Source organism: Mercenaria mercenaria, chromosome 1 (assembly GCF_021730395.1).
Source record: "Mercenaria mercenaria strain notata chromosome 1, MADL_Memer_1, whole genome shotgun sequence".
Taxonomy (NCBI): domain Eukaryota; kingdom Metazoa; phylum Mollusca; class Bivalvia; order Venerida; family Veneridae; genus Mercenaria; species Mercenaria mercenaria.
This window is the reverse complement of record NC_069361.1, coordinates 16,491,533-16,509,646: the sequence shown is the minus strand read 5'-3', so window position 1 is coordinate 16,509,646 and position 18,114 is coordinate 16,491,533. Positions and strand designations below refer to the sequence as shown.

The 18,114-nt window shown below is 35.0% G+C and overlaps 1 protein-coding gene across 1 annotated transcript; it reads right to left on the bottom strand.

Annotated features, from left to right (window-relative positions):
- Nucleotides 1-4,367: 4,367 nt before the first annotated feature.
- Nucleotides 4,368-17,862, bottom strand: LOC128557951 (nephrocystin-1-like). The gene is made up of 6 exons (XM_053546840.1): nt 17,686-17,862; nt 14,948-15,036; nt 9,162-9,222; nt 7,307-7,381; nt 6,273-6,334; nt 4,368-4,500 (listed from the first exon to the last, which is right to left on the bottom strand). The coding sequence occupies exons 1-6, from the start codon at nt 17,746-17,748 to the stop codon at nt 4,368-4,370; spliced, it is 483 nt and encodes a 160-aa protein (XP_053402815.1). The 5' UTR covers nt 17,749-17,862.
- Between the last annotated feature and the right edge of the window lie 252 nt (nt 17,863-18,114).

The following is an 18,114-nucleotide window of genomic DNA, read 5'->3' as shown; positions in this document are numbered from 1 at the left end:
GTGGCTTTGCGACCAGATAAACCAAAGACCACCCTCCCCACATCAATGCAGCCCGGGTTAGGATCCATGCGTTCGCTTTCAAAGCCTAGGAATTTAAGAAAACTGTTAGCGAACGCAAGGACCCTGACCAACTGCGGGGATCGGAGGCGGGTCGGGGGCCCCAATGGGGGTCCAAAGTCGTGTTTTGGGTTTTTTTCCCCCAGGGGAAACAGCTCATTTATTTGTTGTTACTTCTATTATGTGATCCTTTAAACTCCTTGTAAAGTATACTATACATCATGGCTCTACAATGCAGACAATTTATAACCACCACTGTGCAATTCTTTTTTTTGTATGACAGATACCTCTTAACTACACACAAGGATGGTGCTAAATGATGTTATAATATACTAACTGTGTAGTAAGATAGTAAAAATTTTCCTCCGGGTTTTTGAAGTTAAGATCCCCTTTTCTCTTTATTGGAAAAAATCATACAGTGCTTCAAACGGGCGCCCCGTAAAAAAAATAAAATTTATATCAATGCATTACCCTTTCCCCAGTGTTACAATAAACATATTACCCAAACTTTTTTTCCCACACATCTTTGAAATGAAATAATTACCCTTTATTTTTATTTTGGGTTTAAAAAACATTTTTTCAACTGTAATGAAACACGGGAAATTAAAGCTTTCACATGTTTTTCCAAAAATTCTATACCTTTTTAAAAATGTTCAACCAAGAAAATTTTCAATTCTAAACCAAAAATTTAAGAGGTGGACTCCAACGTTTTCAAAACCCCAAGGGTCTTCTTTCAAATCCTCACAAAGAACATAATTATGCCAGTGGATTAAACTACCCAGGACTCCATAATGCATAGATCTGCACTCTCCCTATTCAACTAAGCTAGCAAAAACTGAAATGTCCTTCTATAAACCAGTGGTAAACATCTTGCATGGAAATGTTGCAATGTAAACTTTCAATACTACAAGCAACTGACAACTTAACAACATGAACGCAAAGCGGAAGATGGATGACTTAGATGTATCAAAATTACTCTATCAAGAAGAACATTAGGACTGTCCTGAGATTGAACTTATCCCTATTGTGATAGTCTTGAGGAAACGGGGGTTTTTGGGAAAAAACTCTTGCACCCAAATATATTTTACTGAAGTAGAAACCCTAAAGGTTGTCTTTTCCCCTTTCCTCTTTTCCTCTTCTTTTTTCTTCTTCCCCCTTTTCTTTCCCACCCTTTCCTCATCCTCTTCTTCAAAAATCATCTTTTTTCTTCCTCCTCATTTTTTTCTGTTTTTTTTGCTGTCTTAGCACCCTTTTTTACTGTAAAAAAAGCTTTTTCTTTTCTTTTTGTATGTCAAAAAGGCATTGGTTTTTCCGATTTTTTTTTACAATAAAAATCCTTTTTTTTCTGCTGACAATGCAAGACTATGAAAACTTTCAAATTACTTTGGATTAGTGGTATGTATCAACAACTGGGTGGGACGGGGTGGGGGACTAAAGGTTTTACTACAAGACATCATCAAAAAAACCAAAGATAAAAGAAAACTGTTTTTTTGGGTATTTGAAAATTTGGACAAAAGTGATATAGGGGGTTTAAAACCAAAAAAATAACGAAAAGGGTGCACATTTTTTCAAAAGTGAAACCCTTCCCATAAAAATAATAAAGTTTCATTTAAAATACCTTTTGAAAACCTTTTGACAAAAAATTTTTAGGCATTTTAAGTATTTTAAATAGGTAAAGGGGCCGGGAAACAATGAAATCGCAAACAAAACCCTAGGTGCACAACTTCACATGCTGAAAAATATTCCTATAATTTTTCATGACCTTTGGTAAAATACTTTTTGAGATACGGCAACACAAACTTTAAAGCCTTTTTATGTTTAAATTTGTTACTAAGTATTTTTCTTTGCCCCAACCTGCCTGCCTTGGAATCAGTTTTTTAAATTATTATGGTTAAACCCCCAAAGGAAACCTTTATGTTTTTTTTTCCCTTTTGGAAATTGTATTGAGGAAGCAAAGTCAGTAAAAATTAAGAATATCACAAAATTACTTATTTAACTAAATTGAAAATATGTTATCACAAATTTCAGAAACATATTACATTGTATTAGTAATATGAAGAAAATTGCAAAGACATCAAAGAGGTTTTAGAATCTATTATTACTAAAAGAATGAACAATGATAAAATACTGGACTGGCCGCTAGACAATGGCTGCCCCTATAAATATCTGTTTGAAGGTAAAATTCCTTTTTGTTTCCTACTCAGCATAGGCGATCATCTGCCATAGTTTTAAACTCATTCTGTTTTAAATAAGATGCTTTTTGGGAAAAACGCATGTCTCCCCACAAAATGCCCCTATGTAAATTTTCTAGTTTTTTTAGATTTGGTTTTGACGAGTGGGTCCTTTTTTATGGTCTGGATGAGGGGGATCCCCCAAACAGTAATTCAAAAGGGCCCTAAATCAAAAATGCGGGTGGAATTTTGGCCCAGTTATCGAAAAATTGGCTAAAGTCTTAAGGGGCCAAAAGCATTTTGTTCAAGTTTTTTGAAGATGGATGAGAAATGTTGGGTTTAGAAGCGGGCAAGGCAAAAAGGGGCCCCCCCCTAAATTTTTCCCGGGAATTCAAGGGGCCCTAACTCCAAAATGCCTAGACCAATTTAGCTAGTAATCAAAACCCGGCCGAGGTTCATGGGCAAACACATTTTTTTCAAGGGTTTTGGGGGAAGATCGGAAAGAGAAAATTTTTAAATTTGGGGTCGGACAAGAGTAAAAAGGCCCATTTTTTGGTTTAAATTTAAGGGCCATAACTCCATTCGCCTGGATTTATTTGGCTAGGGATCGTGTTATAGGGTTTTATGTGGGCAAGCTTTTTTGGGCAAACACACCACAGAATGGGGTAAAATCAATATGCCTCCCACACCCCTTTGGTGGGAGACATAATTTAAAAAATGACGCTTTGATATAGAAAAATTCTGGGTTTCCTACACGCCCGGAATTTTTAAACAATCACAAGGGGAAAAAAAACCCCCTAAAACTTTTGCTCATAAACCCCACATCAAAAGCATAATTATGGGATAACAAATTTAAAGGGTGACCTTAAAGACAGAAAAATTTTAAAAATTTTTTACCTTTGGGGAAAAACCCTTTTTTGGTGTTGTTTCCTCCCCGTCTTCTTTCCCCTTCAGTTCCTCTTTCCCCAACTTTATTCTTTTTTTCTACTTCCTCCACGTACTCTTCTTCATCATCCCCCTTCTTCTTCCTTTCCCCATTGGTTTACCTTTCCATTTTTTTAATCTGGTTGGGAAAATAGAAAATTTTTTACAAACCTTTATGGTTACAGGGGCCCAAAAGGGGTTTGGGGCTTGAAAGAAATTTTCTAAGGATCAATCAAGGAAAAATTGTGGGAAAATTGTTTTAAAATTTAAGCCTTTCAGATTCTGAGATGCTTTTTTTTAAAAGTTTTCCAAAAAAGCCAAAACAGAGAAAAAATAGCCCTAACCAAAAAGTAGCCATGTTTTTTAAAAAAAATCAAAAAGACCTGAAAGGTAAAGGAAAAAGGCCCAATTTTAAAGAACACTGGGTTTTTAAAAAACATTTTTGAAATTTAAAAACCCGGTTTTCAGAAAAAAGATTTTTAAAGGGTTTTTTATTTTGCCCTATAGAAAAATTAACACCCTGCCAGGGAAACATGTTTTTTTTTTTCGGGAAAAAGAATGATCTAAAGGCACCGGTAGATGGTTATTTAAGAAACATTGCTGTGATATTGTTTTGAAATCCAACCAGCAGTTTCAGATATTTTCGAAGTTTTCAATATAACCGTACAGAGAATACTATCACTTTCTCGTTATGGTAATGATTTTAACAAAACAAGTTATTTAAAAATGGATCAAGTGGTTTCTGAAGAGAAAAAATGTAAAGTTTTTCCTTCTTTGTTGCTTTGGCCACTATAATTCTGCATAGAAGACCTTCAAATGAACTCTCTTGTGAAGTTAGGCTGAAATTGGCTGTGTGGTTTAGGAATGAAATTGGTTTTGCAATTTTTATTTATTTTAAAAATGTTTTAAAAGTAATCTTTTTAAAACTCACAGAAAATTTTAAAATTGTTCTAAACACACAATTTTTTTTAGTCCCTTTCAAAATTTTAAATTCACACAAATGAAATTTTTGTAACAGGACAAAAATTTCAACATAACTCATACAAGCTTTATACTGTAGTTAGATAATGATAATTTCTATAAATCATTGGTTTCGGTTCTTCAATGACTTTAAACTGAAAAAAAAACCCGCCCCCCCCCTTTTCCCTTTTAATTTACCTTTTTTTTTGGGGGACTCTAAATTTCTCCCGCAGTTTCCCCCCCCCCTTTTTCTCCTCATCCTCTTCTTCTTCTAAACCTCTTCCCATCCTCTTCTTCTTCCTCCTCCTCATCCTTTTCTGTTTTATCATCTCCCTTTTCTTCATCATCTTCTTCTTCATCATCTTCCCCCAGTTCTTTCTTTAACTCTCTGTAAAAACACACACATTTTACAATTCCTTTTTCTTTCCAACAGTATTTAAACAAGCACACTGCCTGCAGGTGCCAACACTCATCTGTAAGTGCTTGGGATAAGGGAATATGCAAGAAAAAAAAAATTTGGGATACTTACCACCCATTGATGAAAGAAAACAAGCAAATTTCAAAAATATAGGGCTTCAAGAAAAAAAAAATTTTCCCAAACAAAAAAATAACAAAATTTTTTGAAGATAAAAAGAGGGCCCTAAAATTCTGATAAAAACTTGTCAGAAATTTTGTTTTTTTGACCTACAGATTTAAAACTAATAATGTAAACAAGACTTGCTAAAAGTCCAAAATTTTTCACTCCTTTTAAAAATGTAAAGGGTTTCATTTTAAAAAAATTTTTTGCCAAAATTTTTGAAAAAAATTTAAAACTTTTCTCAAAACTTAATAAACAAGAGCTCCGCCAAGCGGGGCAATATACACCGAAGGGGTTTTATAGAGGAAGGGGGCAAAAAATTTTAAAAAAACTTGATGTTTAAAACCCCAAAGGGGCAAGGGGGACAACAAAATGAAGAAATTCCCAAAAAAAAAGTTCCTAATTTAACAAAAAAAAACCCCTTTAAAAGGTAACAACAAAGGGAAGAAATTTAACCCCAAAAAAAAAAAAAAACTTTCAAGGTAAAAGATTTCCCAAAAAAAACCTTAAAAAATGGAAGGGACCACCACGTTGTACCCCAGGAAAAAAATGGGCTTGGTTTTTTTACTACGGCCAATTATAAAAAAGTTACAAAAAAACCTATTTTTTAAATAACTAAAAGGGAAGTAACTTAAAAAAAAAAATTATTGTAATTGAACCAAAAAAGGGGTCGCCAAATAAAAACAAAGGGAAAAACAATGCAAACAATATAAAAAACAAAACAAAGTCATAAAGACCTTTGACTTTCTGGGGGGGACCTTGAAAAATTTAAGTGCCTGCCAAAAATCGCCTCGATGGGTGAACTTTTTTTCCAAGTTTCTTTAAAATCCCCTTTAAGCAGTTCAAGAGTTACCCGAGAGACACAAACAAAACCAGATAAATTTTTGGACCCCCAGTTTGACTTCGACCTTCAAGCCCGCCATCCCAAAAAATAAAGCTCTCACTTGGGCTGGGTGTGGTGGCATTTTTTGCCCCAAATTTCTTTCAACCTTCAAGCAGTTTAAAGGGGTTTCAGGGGGGACACGGAAAAAAAAGCCATTTGGGCCTTGACCCCTTGGGGCTTTAAAACCCCGAAGCCAGGGCCCTCCGAAAAAAATGCCTCTGCACGTCGTTGGATTTTGGGGAACTTTTGGCCCAGTTTGTTTTGAAATCCTTCCCCCGGGGTTTTAAAGTTTTTGGGGCGGACACAAAATTGGGTAAAAAGAAAGGGGGGACAGACGGACACTGGGGGTATAACATAATATGTCCCTTCAGGCATATAAAAATCTTGATGAAAGACTTCCTGAAACAGCAGTAATCTGTAACAATGTGTCAACAAGTATTTAACCCTTATCATGCAATACATAATTGATTCTGCCTTTGCGACCAGTGTAGTTTATGAACAGCCTGCACATCCATACGTTGATCATGATTGCCCCTGTCGCCATTCATTTAGTTTTTTTTTGGCCCAAACACCCTTTTTTTAAAAAGTTAAAGGGGCTGTCCAAATTGGAAAATAACAAATTTTATTATAACCGTAAAAAATTTTTACCATTTACAGTGAAATGACCCTAAGAAGTGTTTCTGAATGTTTTATGACTTACTTGAGGTAAGTTTCTCCCTCCTCATCTGGGAGAAGTTTTGCCATTGTGTCATCCACTTGAGTCTGGAATATATAAACACAACAGTTGCAATCATTTTACAATTTGTTGAAAGTGAAACTCAAGGTCATCATTATCTCACATATTTCAAAGAAAAGGCTTAATATATACAACAGTAATGTTATCTTTTAGCCTGCTGGTGGCAAGGGATTCTGCCATCGCGACCTGTGCAGCCCAAAATCAGCCCACACATACATGCAGACTGATTATGGTCTGAACTGTTCACTATTTAGTCAGTAAATTTTCAGTGAACACACCTTCAAATAATAAGTGGTACTGCCCAAACTGAATGATGGAACAGTCCATTTTAGAAATTTAGCAGGGTAATGTTTAATGTTAAAGGACTGTTAAAAAGTAATCTATAAAGTTACTGGTCAATGTAAGTGAAGTTAGATCTGAAATGTCTAAAATGTTTAAAATTTTACTTTTTCAACATATTTCACACTAGTGTTAGTTCACAAGAACTCGGTTTTTTCCCACAAAACAGTGTAACTGGTCTATTTTCATGTATCAAAGAAAGTTGTGTCTGAAATAATTTATTTTAGCAACTGTGCAGCTTATTTATATCATCATCTACACCACTTCCTTAGGAAACCTGTAGTGATGCCATGTAAAATTCATCTTACCAAGCCATCTAACTGGCTAGCAACAGACGGTGATAGATCTCAAAATTTCACCTTTGGCAAGTTGTTCTCTGATGAGCTGTAAAGAGGCATTAGCTTCATTACTCTGAGAAAAAGGTAAAATGGTGTTACACAACCTGTCCACTGCATGGGGGGTGGGGGTGATTAATGAGATAACAGCTTGCATACAAAACATTCAAAAATCAAATCCGGACAGGTATACAGATGCCAACAAACAAGCATATTTTATGCAATAGCTCTACCTACTCTTTATTTAGTCACGCCAATTAATTGAGAATCTATTGTCTGGAAGCATTTAAATGCATAAACTTCCATTATATTTGTTATACTGACCTGCCATAATGTGATTCTATCAGTTTCTTTTTTCTTCTTTTGTTCAAAGTTTTTAACTTTAGGTCCTTCATTCTCCTACAAATGAGATTTCAAATAGTTAATCAACAGTAATGATGTGATAAATATTCTAACTGTTTCAGCAAGTCTTGAAAAAACTAGAGCTATCACTAAAGGTGATGAATGTACCCCCCACATGCACTGATACAGTACATTGCAATTTGACGCACACAAGATTGCATAATTATGTGGACTGTATGTATATAGACTGTATGTATACAGCATAGTAACAAAAAACAAAGTCCCATAACTATGCAGAATATTTATCTAAAAGAATGTAACATGCACCATGCACAACTAGGGTTGGTACTGATCACTTGTAAGAAGTTTCATTAAATTGTGTGCAAGGGTTTGGTAGATTAGGCACGCACAAGATTGCATATGCAGACTGTATGTACATAGTATGTTAACAAGAAACAAAGTCCCATAACTCTGCAATTTTTGTCGCTGAAAGAACCTAACATGCCCCATGCACAACTACTGTTGGTACTGATCACTTGTGTGAAGTTTCATTAAACTGTGTCAAGGGGATGAGGAGAGATGGTGCGCACAGGATTGTGTCTATGTATATAGTATAGTAACAAAAAAACAAAGTCCCATAACTCTGCAAATTTTTTTTCTGAAAGAACCTAACATGCCCCATGCAAAACTACTGTTGTTACTGATCACTTGTGTGAAGTTTCATTAAACTGTGTCAAGGGGATAAGGAGAGATGGTGCGCACAAGATTGTGTCTATGTATATAGTATTGTAACAAAAAAACAAAGTCCCATAACTCTGCAATTTTTTTTTCTAAAAGAATCTAACATGCCCCATGCACAACTACTGTTGGTACTGATCACTTGTGTGAAGTTTCATTAAATTGTGTCAAGGGGATGAGGAGAGATGGTGCGCACAAGATTGTGTCTATGTATATAGTATAGTAACAAAAAAACAAAGTCCCATAACTCTGCAAATTTTTTTTCTAAAAGAACCTAACATGCCCCATGCACAACTACTGTTGGTACTGATCACTTGTGTGAAGTTTCATTAAATTCTGTCAAGGGGATAAGGAGAGATGGTGCGCACAAGATTGCGTCTACGGACAGACAGACAGACAGACAACCTGAAACCAGTATACCCCCCCTTACAACTTTGTTGTCGGGGGGTACAAAAATAGCAACAATACTGTAATTGTTACTTTAGTTTAAAGACCATTAAAGTTGTATACAAAATAATATACATGTACTTTACATAATTATGTACATTATGACAATATTTTGGTATTTGCAGCAAGCCTTTGTATTTCTTTTTTAAAAAAAAAAACACAAGTAACAGAAAAATTAAATTGGAGTTTTCCACCCTTACTTCCAACATGCAAATATTCCAAAACTTAAAGCCACTCAAGGGCATTTAAGTATATCTATACTGGAATTATACCAGATGAAAGTTACAAATCAAAGCAAAAAGTAAATGATTTAGTAATTCTCGTGACATTTTGTCAGAAACAAAGAGCTGCGTTCAATAAACGCTTGATGCCCCCGATGGCATCCTTGTCGATAGATTTTGCACCTAAGTCTAAAACGAGGTCAAGGTCAAACTGAAGTCAGGTGATGTCTGAAGATGAGGAATGGTCACAGGTTACATCTGCATTAGTATCAAGTCATTCTAGTAAGGGGTATTGATGCTAGACGAAACGGTCCCATTTGGTTAACCTCGTACGGACGGACGGACGAACAACAGACTGACGGACAGGTCAACCACTATATGCCTCCTGCATCAGTAGATGCCGGGGGAAAAAAAGGCAGAATATATGTTACCTCTGTCAATTCCTGTGCCCTCTGTAATATCGCAGTGATCTGGGGTTTTAGCTCATAACAGCTGTAACGTAAAGCAAATTATTGATAAGGTACATTAAAGGTGCAAAATAAAGACAAATGAATAGACATAAATCTTAAACAAGAGCACCGCCTTGCGGGTGCTGACGCTCATCTGATTTTTTTTGTGTAATAGAAATATTGTCCTACCCATGATTTTCTAAGTCTAAAAAAGGCCATCATTCTTGCAAAAAGCAGGATAGAGTTATGTTTCTTGATGTACAGTGTCCACTTATGATGGTGAAAAACTGTTGCAAGTTTTAAAGCAATAGCTTTGATAGTTTATGAGAAAAGTTGACTTAAACATAATACTCAACCAAGAAAATGATTTTCTAAGTCCAAAAGGGGCAATAATTATTGCAAAAAGCAGGATGGAGTTATGTTGCTTGCTGTACAGGGTCAGCTTATGATGGTGAACAAGAGTTGCAAGTTTCAAAGCAATAGCTTTGATAGTTTATGAGAAAAAGTTGACCTAAACATAAAACTTAACCAAGAAATCTGATATTTTCTAAGTCCAAAAGGGGCCATAAATCTTGCAAAAAGCAGGACGGAGTTATGTTTCTTGCTATACAGGGTCAACTTATGATTGTGAACAAGTGTTGCAAGTTTTAAAGCAATAGCTTTGATAGTTTAGGATAAAAGCTGACCTAAACATAAAACTTAACCAAGAAAACTGATTTTCTAAGTCCAAAAGGGGCAATAAATCTTGCAAAAAGCAAGATGGAGTTATGTTTCTTGATGTACAGGGTCTGCTTATGATGGTGAACAAGTATTCCAAGTTTCAAAGCAAAAGCTTTGATAGTTTAGGAGAAAAGTTGACCTAAACATAAAACTTAACCAAGAAATCTGATATTTCCTAAGTACAAAAGGGGCCATAAATCTTGCAAAAAGCAAGATGGAGTTATGTTTCTTGCTATACAGGGTCAGCTTATGATGGTGAACAAGTATTCCAAGTTTCAAAGCAATAGCTTTGATAGTTTAGGAGAAAAGCTGACCTAAACATAAAACTTAACCAGGCAACGCCGACGCCGACGCCGACGCCGACAACCCCTCAAGTGATGACAATAACTCATCATTTTTTTTCAAAAAATCAGATGAGCTAAAAAAGACTACACATTTTGAAATATAGTACTAAACATTATGATAGCCGTGCAATAGTCCCTTGAAATCAACACAAGAACAGAGAAACTAATGATTGTTTCTGTATTTTCTTAGACTGACATGGGGGGTCATTTTGTCCTCCTTTCATGTTTATCGTTTTTCCGTAATCGGTCGGAAATTCTTCGGGATCACGTGATTTTAAAATTGTTTCAAACGAATATCCGTTTAAAGACGCGCGACAAAATAACTATATTTCCATGATGGTAATTATACATGACCTGCACGAAAAATATGAAATGTATAAAATTTATGTTTAAAATTGACAGTGACATATATTAGGCCAAGACAATGTGTTTAATGTCTAAAATCTTATTAAATTAATGTAGATTCTAGCCATATGTACATAAATCAGTGTATCTAGGTAAATTTCAATCAAATTTTGTTTCTGCAGTGTAAGACGGTTATTCATTTATATTCTTAAAACTATACTGAAAAGAGATTAACTGAAAAAGTTTGCAGACGAAGTTGTAAAAAAACTTTTATTCGAGAAGGGCCTGAATTGTCCTCCCGCAAACTTGTAGTATAGCTGTTTATTACCTGTATTATAAGAATGATTTTCATGAAGTTTTTGTGAGTTACAAAATTGTTGAATTCCATGTGCTAAGTTTGTAAAAATCACGTTAACGTTTGGGCATATAATATATTTTGCATCTTTTTATAAATTATAGCCTCGTTTCGGAGGATTCTTCCGAAAAAATCCGAAGATGCTCGACGGGTTCGTAAGCAGTCGGAAAACATACTTTCTGTTTGACATAGGCAACATCTTTTGTTTATTTGTTAGTTATTCTTGAACATATTCATGACTATTTGGTCAGATCCGATGCAGTGGGCCATATTTTCAGTAAATAGGAAGTCTCAGCTACAAACTCTGGTTTTCATATAATACTCGTTCAGGTTTTAGTAATGGACCTTTAAATCATATGCAAAATATAGTGAATTAGAGACAATGCATAGCAAATTATAGACAAATATAATACTAGTAGTAAATAAAAATTTTAATGGAAAAAGCTTTAGGCCTAAAAAAATTCTGTTTGTGGTAACATGCTGAAACAAGAGGGCCAAGATGGCCCTAGGTCGCTCACCTAAGAAACACTCCATAACAGTGTAAAACATGTTTGACCTAGTCATTTCATGGAAACAAATATTCTGACCAATTTTCATTAAGATTGGACCAAAAAATTGGTCTCTTGTGATAAAACAAGCATTTTCTTAGATATGACCTAGTTTTTGACCCTAGATGACCCATGTTCAAACTCGACCTAGATTTTATCAAGGCAATCATTCTGACCAAAATTCATGAAGATCAACTGAAAAATACAGCCTCTATCACATACTGAAGTTTTTTCTTTGATTTGACCAAGTGACCTAGTTTTTGACCTCAGATGACCCATATTCAGATTCGACCTAGATTTCATTAAGGCAATCAACCTGACCAAATTTCATAAATATCAACTGAAAAAAACAGTCTCTATCGCATACACAAGATTTTTCTTTAATTTGACCTAGTGACCTAGTTTTTGACCTCAGATAACCCATATTCAAAACGGACCTAGTTTTCATCAAGGAAATCACTCTGACCATATTTCATGAAGATCAATTGAAAAATACATCCTCTATTGCATACACAATGTTTTTCTTCGATTTGACTTAGTGACCTAGTTTTTGACCCCAGATGACCCATTTTCGAAATCAGCCTAGATTTTATCAAGGTAATCATTCTGGCTAAATTTCATGAAGATCAGTTGAAAAATACAGCCTCTATTGCATACACAAGGTTTTTCTTTGATTTGACCTAGTGACCTAGTTTTAGACCCCAGATGACCCATTTTCGAACTTGGTCTAAATTTCATCAAGGCAATCATTCTGACCAAAATTCATGAAGATCAATTAAAAAATACAGCCTCTATTGCATACACAAGGTTTTTACGTGATATGACCTAGTGACCTAGTTTTTGACCCCAGATGAATCATTTTCGAACTCGGCCTAGATTTCATCAAGGTAATCATTCTGACCAAAATTCATGAAGATCAATTGAAAAATACCACCTCTATCGCATACACAAGGTTTTTCTTTGATTTGACCTAGTGACCTAGTTTTTGACCCGAGATGGCCCATTTTCGAACTCAGCCTAGATTTAATCAAGGCAATCATTCTGACCAAAATTCATGAAGATCAATTGAAAAATACAGCCTCTATCGCATACACAAGGTTTTTCTTTGATTTGACCTAGTGACCTAGTTTTTGACCCTAGATGACCCATTTTCGAACTCGGCCTAGTTTTCATCAAGGTTATCATTCTGACCAATATTCATGAAGAAGAATTGAAAAATACAGCCTCTATCGCATACACAAGGTTTTTCTTTGATTTGACCTAGTGACCTAGTTTTTGACCCCAGATGACCCATTTTCAAACTCGGCTTAGATTTCATAAAGGTTATCATTCTGACCAATATTGATGAAGATTAATTGAAAAATACCACCTCTATCGCATACACAAGGTTTTTCTTTGATTTGACCTAGTGACCTAGTTTTTGACCCGAGATGATCCATTTTCGAACTCGGCCTAGATTTCATCAAGGTTATCATTCTGACCAATATTCATGAAGATTAATTGAAAAATACAGCCTCTATCGCATACACAAGCTAAATGTTGACAGACGACGGACGACAGACGACGGACGACGGACGCCGGACATCGAGCGATCAGAAAAACTCACCTGAGCATTGCTCAGGTGAGCTAAAAATTAGGGTAGGTAGGTCGGAAAATTTTATTTGTGGGAATATTTTTTTATTAAGTGACTTTTCAAAAATTATTTTCTGTGTAAAACAAGAGCTGTCCATAAGACAGCCAAGCTCGACTATTCGAAATATTGTCACAGAAGCAGGAAATTATTACCCAAAATGTTAAATATCAAAAGAGTTTTAAGTTCGAAACGGGACATAATTTGACCAAAATGCATATCAGAGTTATGGGACTTGATGCTATCAACTAGTTTAATAACCCCGAAGAAACATGTTAAGTTTCAATTCCATATCTGCATTAGTTTTGGAGATAGTAACTTGCATGTAAAACTTTAACCAGAATTTTCTAAGTCCAAAAGGGGGCATAATTTGCTCAAAATACATGTTAAGAGTTATGGGACTTGGCCCAGTGAGGTAGGTAATTGATCTAGAAAAAGAAAAAATAAGTTTCAAAGCTATATGCCTTTTGGTAATAGCTGTATGTACTTGCACGCAAAACTTTAACCAGAATTTTCTAAGTCCAAAAGGGGGCATAATTTGGCCAAAATACATGTCAGAGTTATGGGACTTGACCCAGTAAGGTAGGTAATTGATCTAGAAAAAGAAAAAATAAGTTTCAAATCTATATGCCTTTTAGTAATAGCTGTATGTACTTGCACGCAAAACTTTAACCAAAATTTTCTAAGTACAAAAGGGGGCATAATTTGGCCAAAATGAAGGTCAGAGTTATGGGACTTGCTGCTATCAACTAGTTTTATAACCTCAAAGACACATGTGAAGTTTCAATTCCATATCTGCATTAGTTTTGGAGATAGTAACTTGCATGTAAAACTTTAACCAGAATTTTCTAAGTCCAAAAGGGGGCATAATTTGCTCAAAATACATGTTAGAGTTATGGAACTTGACCCAGTGAGGTTGGTAATTGACCTAGAAAAAGAATAAATAAGTTTCAAAGCTATATGCCTTTAAATGATAGCTGTATGTACTTGCATGCAAAAACTTAACCAAGGTGTGACGCCGACGCCGACGCCGACGCCAGGGTGAGTAGAATAGCTAGACTATTCTTCGAATAGTCGAGCTAAAAATGAATACAAATTATAAATTAGGGTGTTATGCCTTTAGAGCATCAGTAAGTTGATTTCTAACATCATTGACCATGTTCAAAACATAAAAAGTGCAGTTTTGCAACTTTTTAAAAAGAAAAAAATATTCTCCAAGGCCATAAAAACGTTTAGGGTCAAGCCAAAAATTAAGGGTAGGTTGGGATACCGGAAACAAACATTTTTTCTACACCTTATGACATTAGTGAATAAGTACTGAAACCGGTAACATTAAGGGTTTCATAATATAACTAGAAATCTTTCACATATATTTTTAGTATAAATAAATGTTTCAATTATTCTCTATGTGTTTATAAACAAGACTAAACTCTACATTGAAGGAAAAGAAGAAAATACAACTGGGAAACAACTACAAGTTAGAAACTGCTCTGGCAGTTTTTTATCCAAACATGTACATTAATTCTACTCTGCTGATACTTTGACTAACAAACAGATTCAGTTATGATTTAAGGTAGTAGGGTCATAATGGCAATGGACATATTATGTATTCTCCTTAATGTGATTCTGACAGTCTCTGGTTTTACAGAAAGCCACATGAGAAATGAATTGAGCAACATTTATGTCTATAGAACGCAGCAATGTATAACAACAATGTGTAATCACAAAGCCACTAGCAAGTGCCATTACAAGTCCAGTACCTTAAACTAAATTAATACCCAATGCTCATATTTACAAAACACAAAGAAATGCTCATCCTCTCTTACCTGCGGAAATTTGCCCTTAGTTTAATATCCTTGTCTTTAAGTTTCTTGTTGTTGGCATTTTTCAGACTTTCTTTTGTTATCTTGTCAACCTACAGTAGAATGTAAAATTACAAAATATGCATTAATCAGCTTTCAGCTTAAACTATACAGAGATTTTTTATTCAACTTAAAGCTGCATAAATCTATATTTATGACTATTTGTTTGAACTTAAAAAATGGCTTAATGTAGTTAGTAAATGCAGTTAAAATTTTTTAAAAGTGACCCGTAGCATTTCAGGAATTATTTCAGAATACCTACCAGAACAGTCACTTTTAAATCAATAAAAATATATAGCCAACTTTCAAGCACACTACATTGAAATTTGATATTAACAAGAGCTTGAAGAACACGAAATGCCCCCTTGAATGTATTCAGTAACTGCACGGATCCCAACTAGACACTTCTTTGACAAAATTACATCGTAACAGTTTTCTGGCAAGATTTCTGGTTAGTTTTCATTAGTTTATACACAATTTATTTCAGTTCGATTGTGAAGGAAGTTCTACAACTTATCACTCTCGACACCTCATTCCTAATGGAATCCATCACCCAAGGGTATGAGAGAAGAGGCCAGTTTCCCTTTTAATGCTGAGCACCAAGCAACGAAGCTACTGGTTCCATTTTTCACGTCTTCTTACATCTTACATTTGTTGTTAGGGCCGCACAAGACTTCAATCTTCTATTACCCCCTCATGGATTTGTACCCAGTTCTTTTCCGGATGGGTGGTATAGTTGGCATTTCCCATATAGGTATCAAGTCTTATTCTTGAATCTGTTGATCGATGGTGCACTAACAATAATGATTGGGAGTCCATTCCATTCAGAAATAGCCTGCACTGAGAAGAAGTGTTTCCTAATTTCTTTTTTACAGGATTTAGTTTTCAATTAAAAGTCATGACCTCTTGTCCTCTCAATTTCCGCAGAAGTTTGCAAATTATAGACCAAAATGAAAACAAATATTGCCTACACGCTTACTTAGATATCTGATAATTACTTTTGTATAAAGGGACAAGCGTCTACAAGCAGTCACGTGATTATCGGTAAATTTACTGCCCCAAAGGAGTTTTTAAGGAGAAAAGGACAGTTTAAACGAATTCCCTGATTTTCGAACATGATCACGAAAATATTCGAGTGCCATAATGATCTACTCACATATTTTTATTCTTACTCGAATTCCATGAGTTAGCAACCGCTAAATTCGATCCCTGCCTCTATCATATCACCATGAAATCTTCGATAAACAAGTGTTTTTAGACGTTGTTCATAATCATATGGTAAATGTCTCACTTCTTTAACTCGCTTAATAGCACATTTCTGAATTGATTCAATAGCATTTATGTCCTTTTTGAAACGAGGATGCCAAATAATGTTTCCATGTTCAATGTGTGTAAACTTGTATAATTTACGGAAAGTTTCAACAGTAACATGAAGAAATTTTCTTCTCACTAATCCAGCAATTTTATTACCCTTGTTTAAACAATCATTTATATGTTGCCTAAATTTCAGATCTGTATCATAAGTAATACCAAGGTCTTGTTTGGTACGACCGTACGGTGATCGAACCCACGCCTCCCACACTTGTAGTTCTATAAATAAACGTCGGACTTCAATATTTTACGATTTTGACATTTCATATAGTCCGACGTTTTATCGAAAGTATGAATTTCCCGGTAGAGCTTTCCGCAAAAGTTCTTGCGGAAGGTTTTACAAGCTCACGATAGCATTGACTTGAAAGTGATAGCTAAATACCAACAACGGACAAAGAAACCTAATTTACACATCCATTGAACATACTGTCTTACTGAAGATATTGAAGATCAGTCCGCACTTTGAAAATGAAATTTACATCCATTCACTTTCACAACACAACACGAACTGTCAAATCTTCTTTATTATAAAGATTAATTTTAGACGAAAAAATATTCTCACGGTCGGATCTGAAAAGAAATGCGGCCCGTTACTAACGTATTGTCTATGCAGTATGCATATGTTTATAATCGATGGGTGTAATCAGCATTTATTGGTTGTAATTTTATTGAAAGTTACTTAAATTAATTGTGAAGTCCTATCAAAGCAGTTTAAAAGGCTAGTCCACATGCGTTCGGCGTGCCCATGCGTTAAATAATGGCCGCAGATTTTTTACAAATGTCGTAGGCTAAACGTATTTGTTTTCGTCTAAGCATGTATAATTGATTCTATATATTTATTCGGTGTTGTATTGTTCGTGATATTTCAATAAATTACGCTAAAGTTTCTGTGAAATGCGTCGGGGAAGTGATTGGTGGTGCAGTTTTAGTTACAGTAAACCAGTGTTTCACGTGTCTGAGAGTTTTCCTACATTACACTTCAATAAAATAAAGTCGTAATCTGTTCTATGCAAATGGCTGACATTCGATTAAACTTGACACAGGGACATGTTGAACGTCCAAATATTAAAAGGCGCCCTGTGCAAGTTTAATGTTACTGAACTACCCACACTTGAAGCGGACGATCTACCACTGGCACTATTGAAGTTTTATTATGGGTTCATTTCAGCTCAGAGATCCAAAACTGCAAGTAACATCTCTGAAGTTGACTCGTTTTAGCTAATCTGGTACAACATATAAATTTGTCATTCATCATGTTCATGAATAGACATGTTTTTCTGTAGTTTTTTCATTAATTTTACACTTTATTGATTGATGCGCATTTAATTTACCTGTTTGCGAAGCAAATCACCATCTTTTGTTACTTTTTCTAGTGGTGTTGGTTCTTTACCCATTATGACAAGCCTCAAAATGCGTCTTTAAAATTATGAAATTTGTCAATTTAGCTGCAGTCAGCCATTTGCAAACAAAGTTAGATGCACATCCAAAATAGTCTGTCAGCAGATATTTTTATTCGTTTCAAAACTTGAAAGATACTAGTATAAAAAAGCAATTATATGTTATTGTTTGACTTTATATTGACTTAGGTGTCATCGTTTTAAAAATTCATAATAAAATGTTGAACATCAAATTTATAATATTCCCTGTACAATGCCGTATTATACCGTACATTTAATTCCCGTATGCTACATAAGGCGCTAAAAAATTGTTTGTTTCCGATATCCCAACCTACCCTAAATTTTTGGCCCGATCCTAAATGT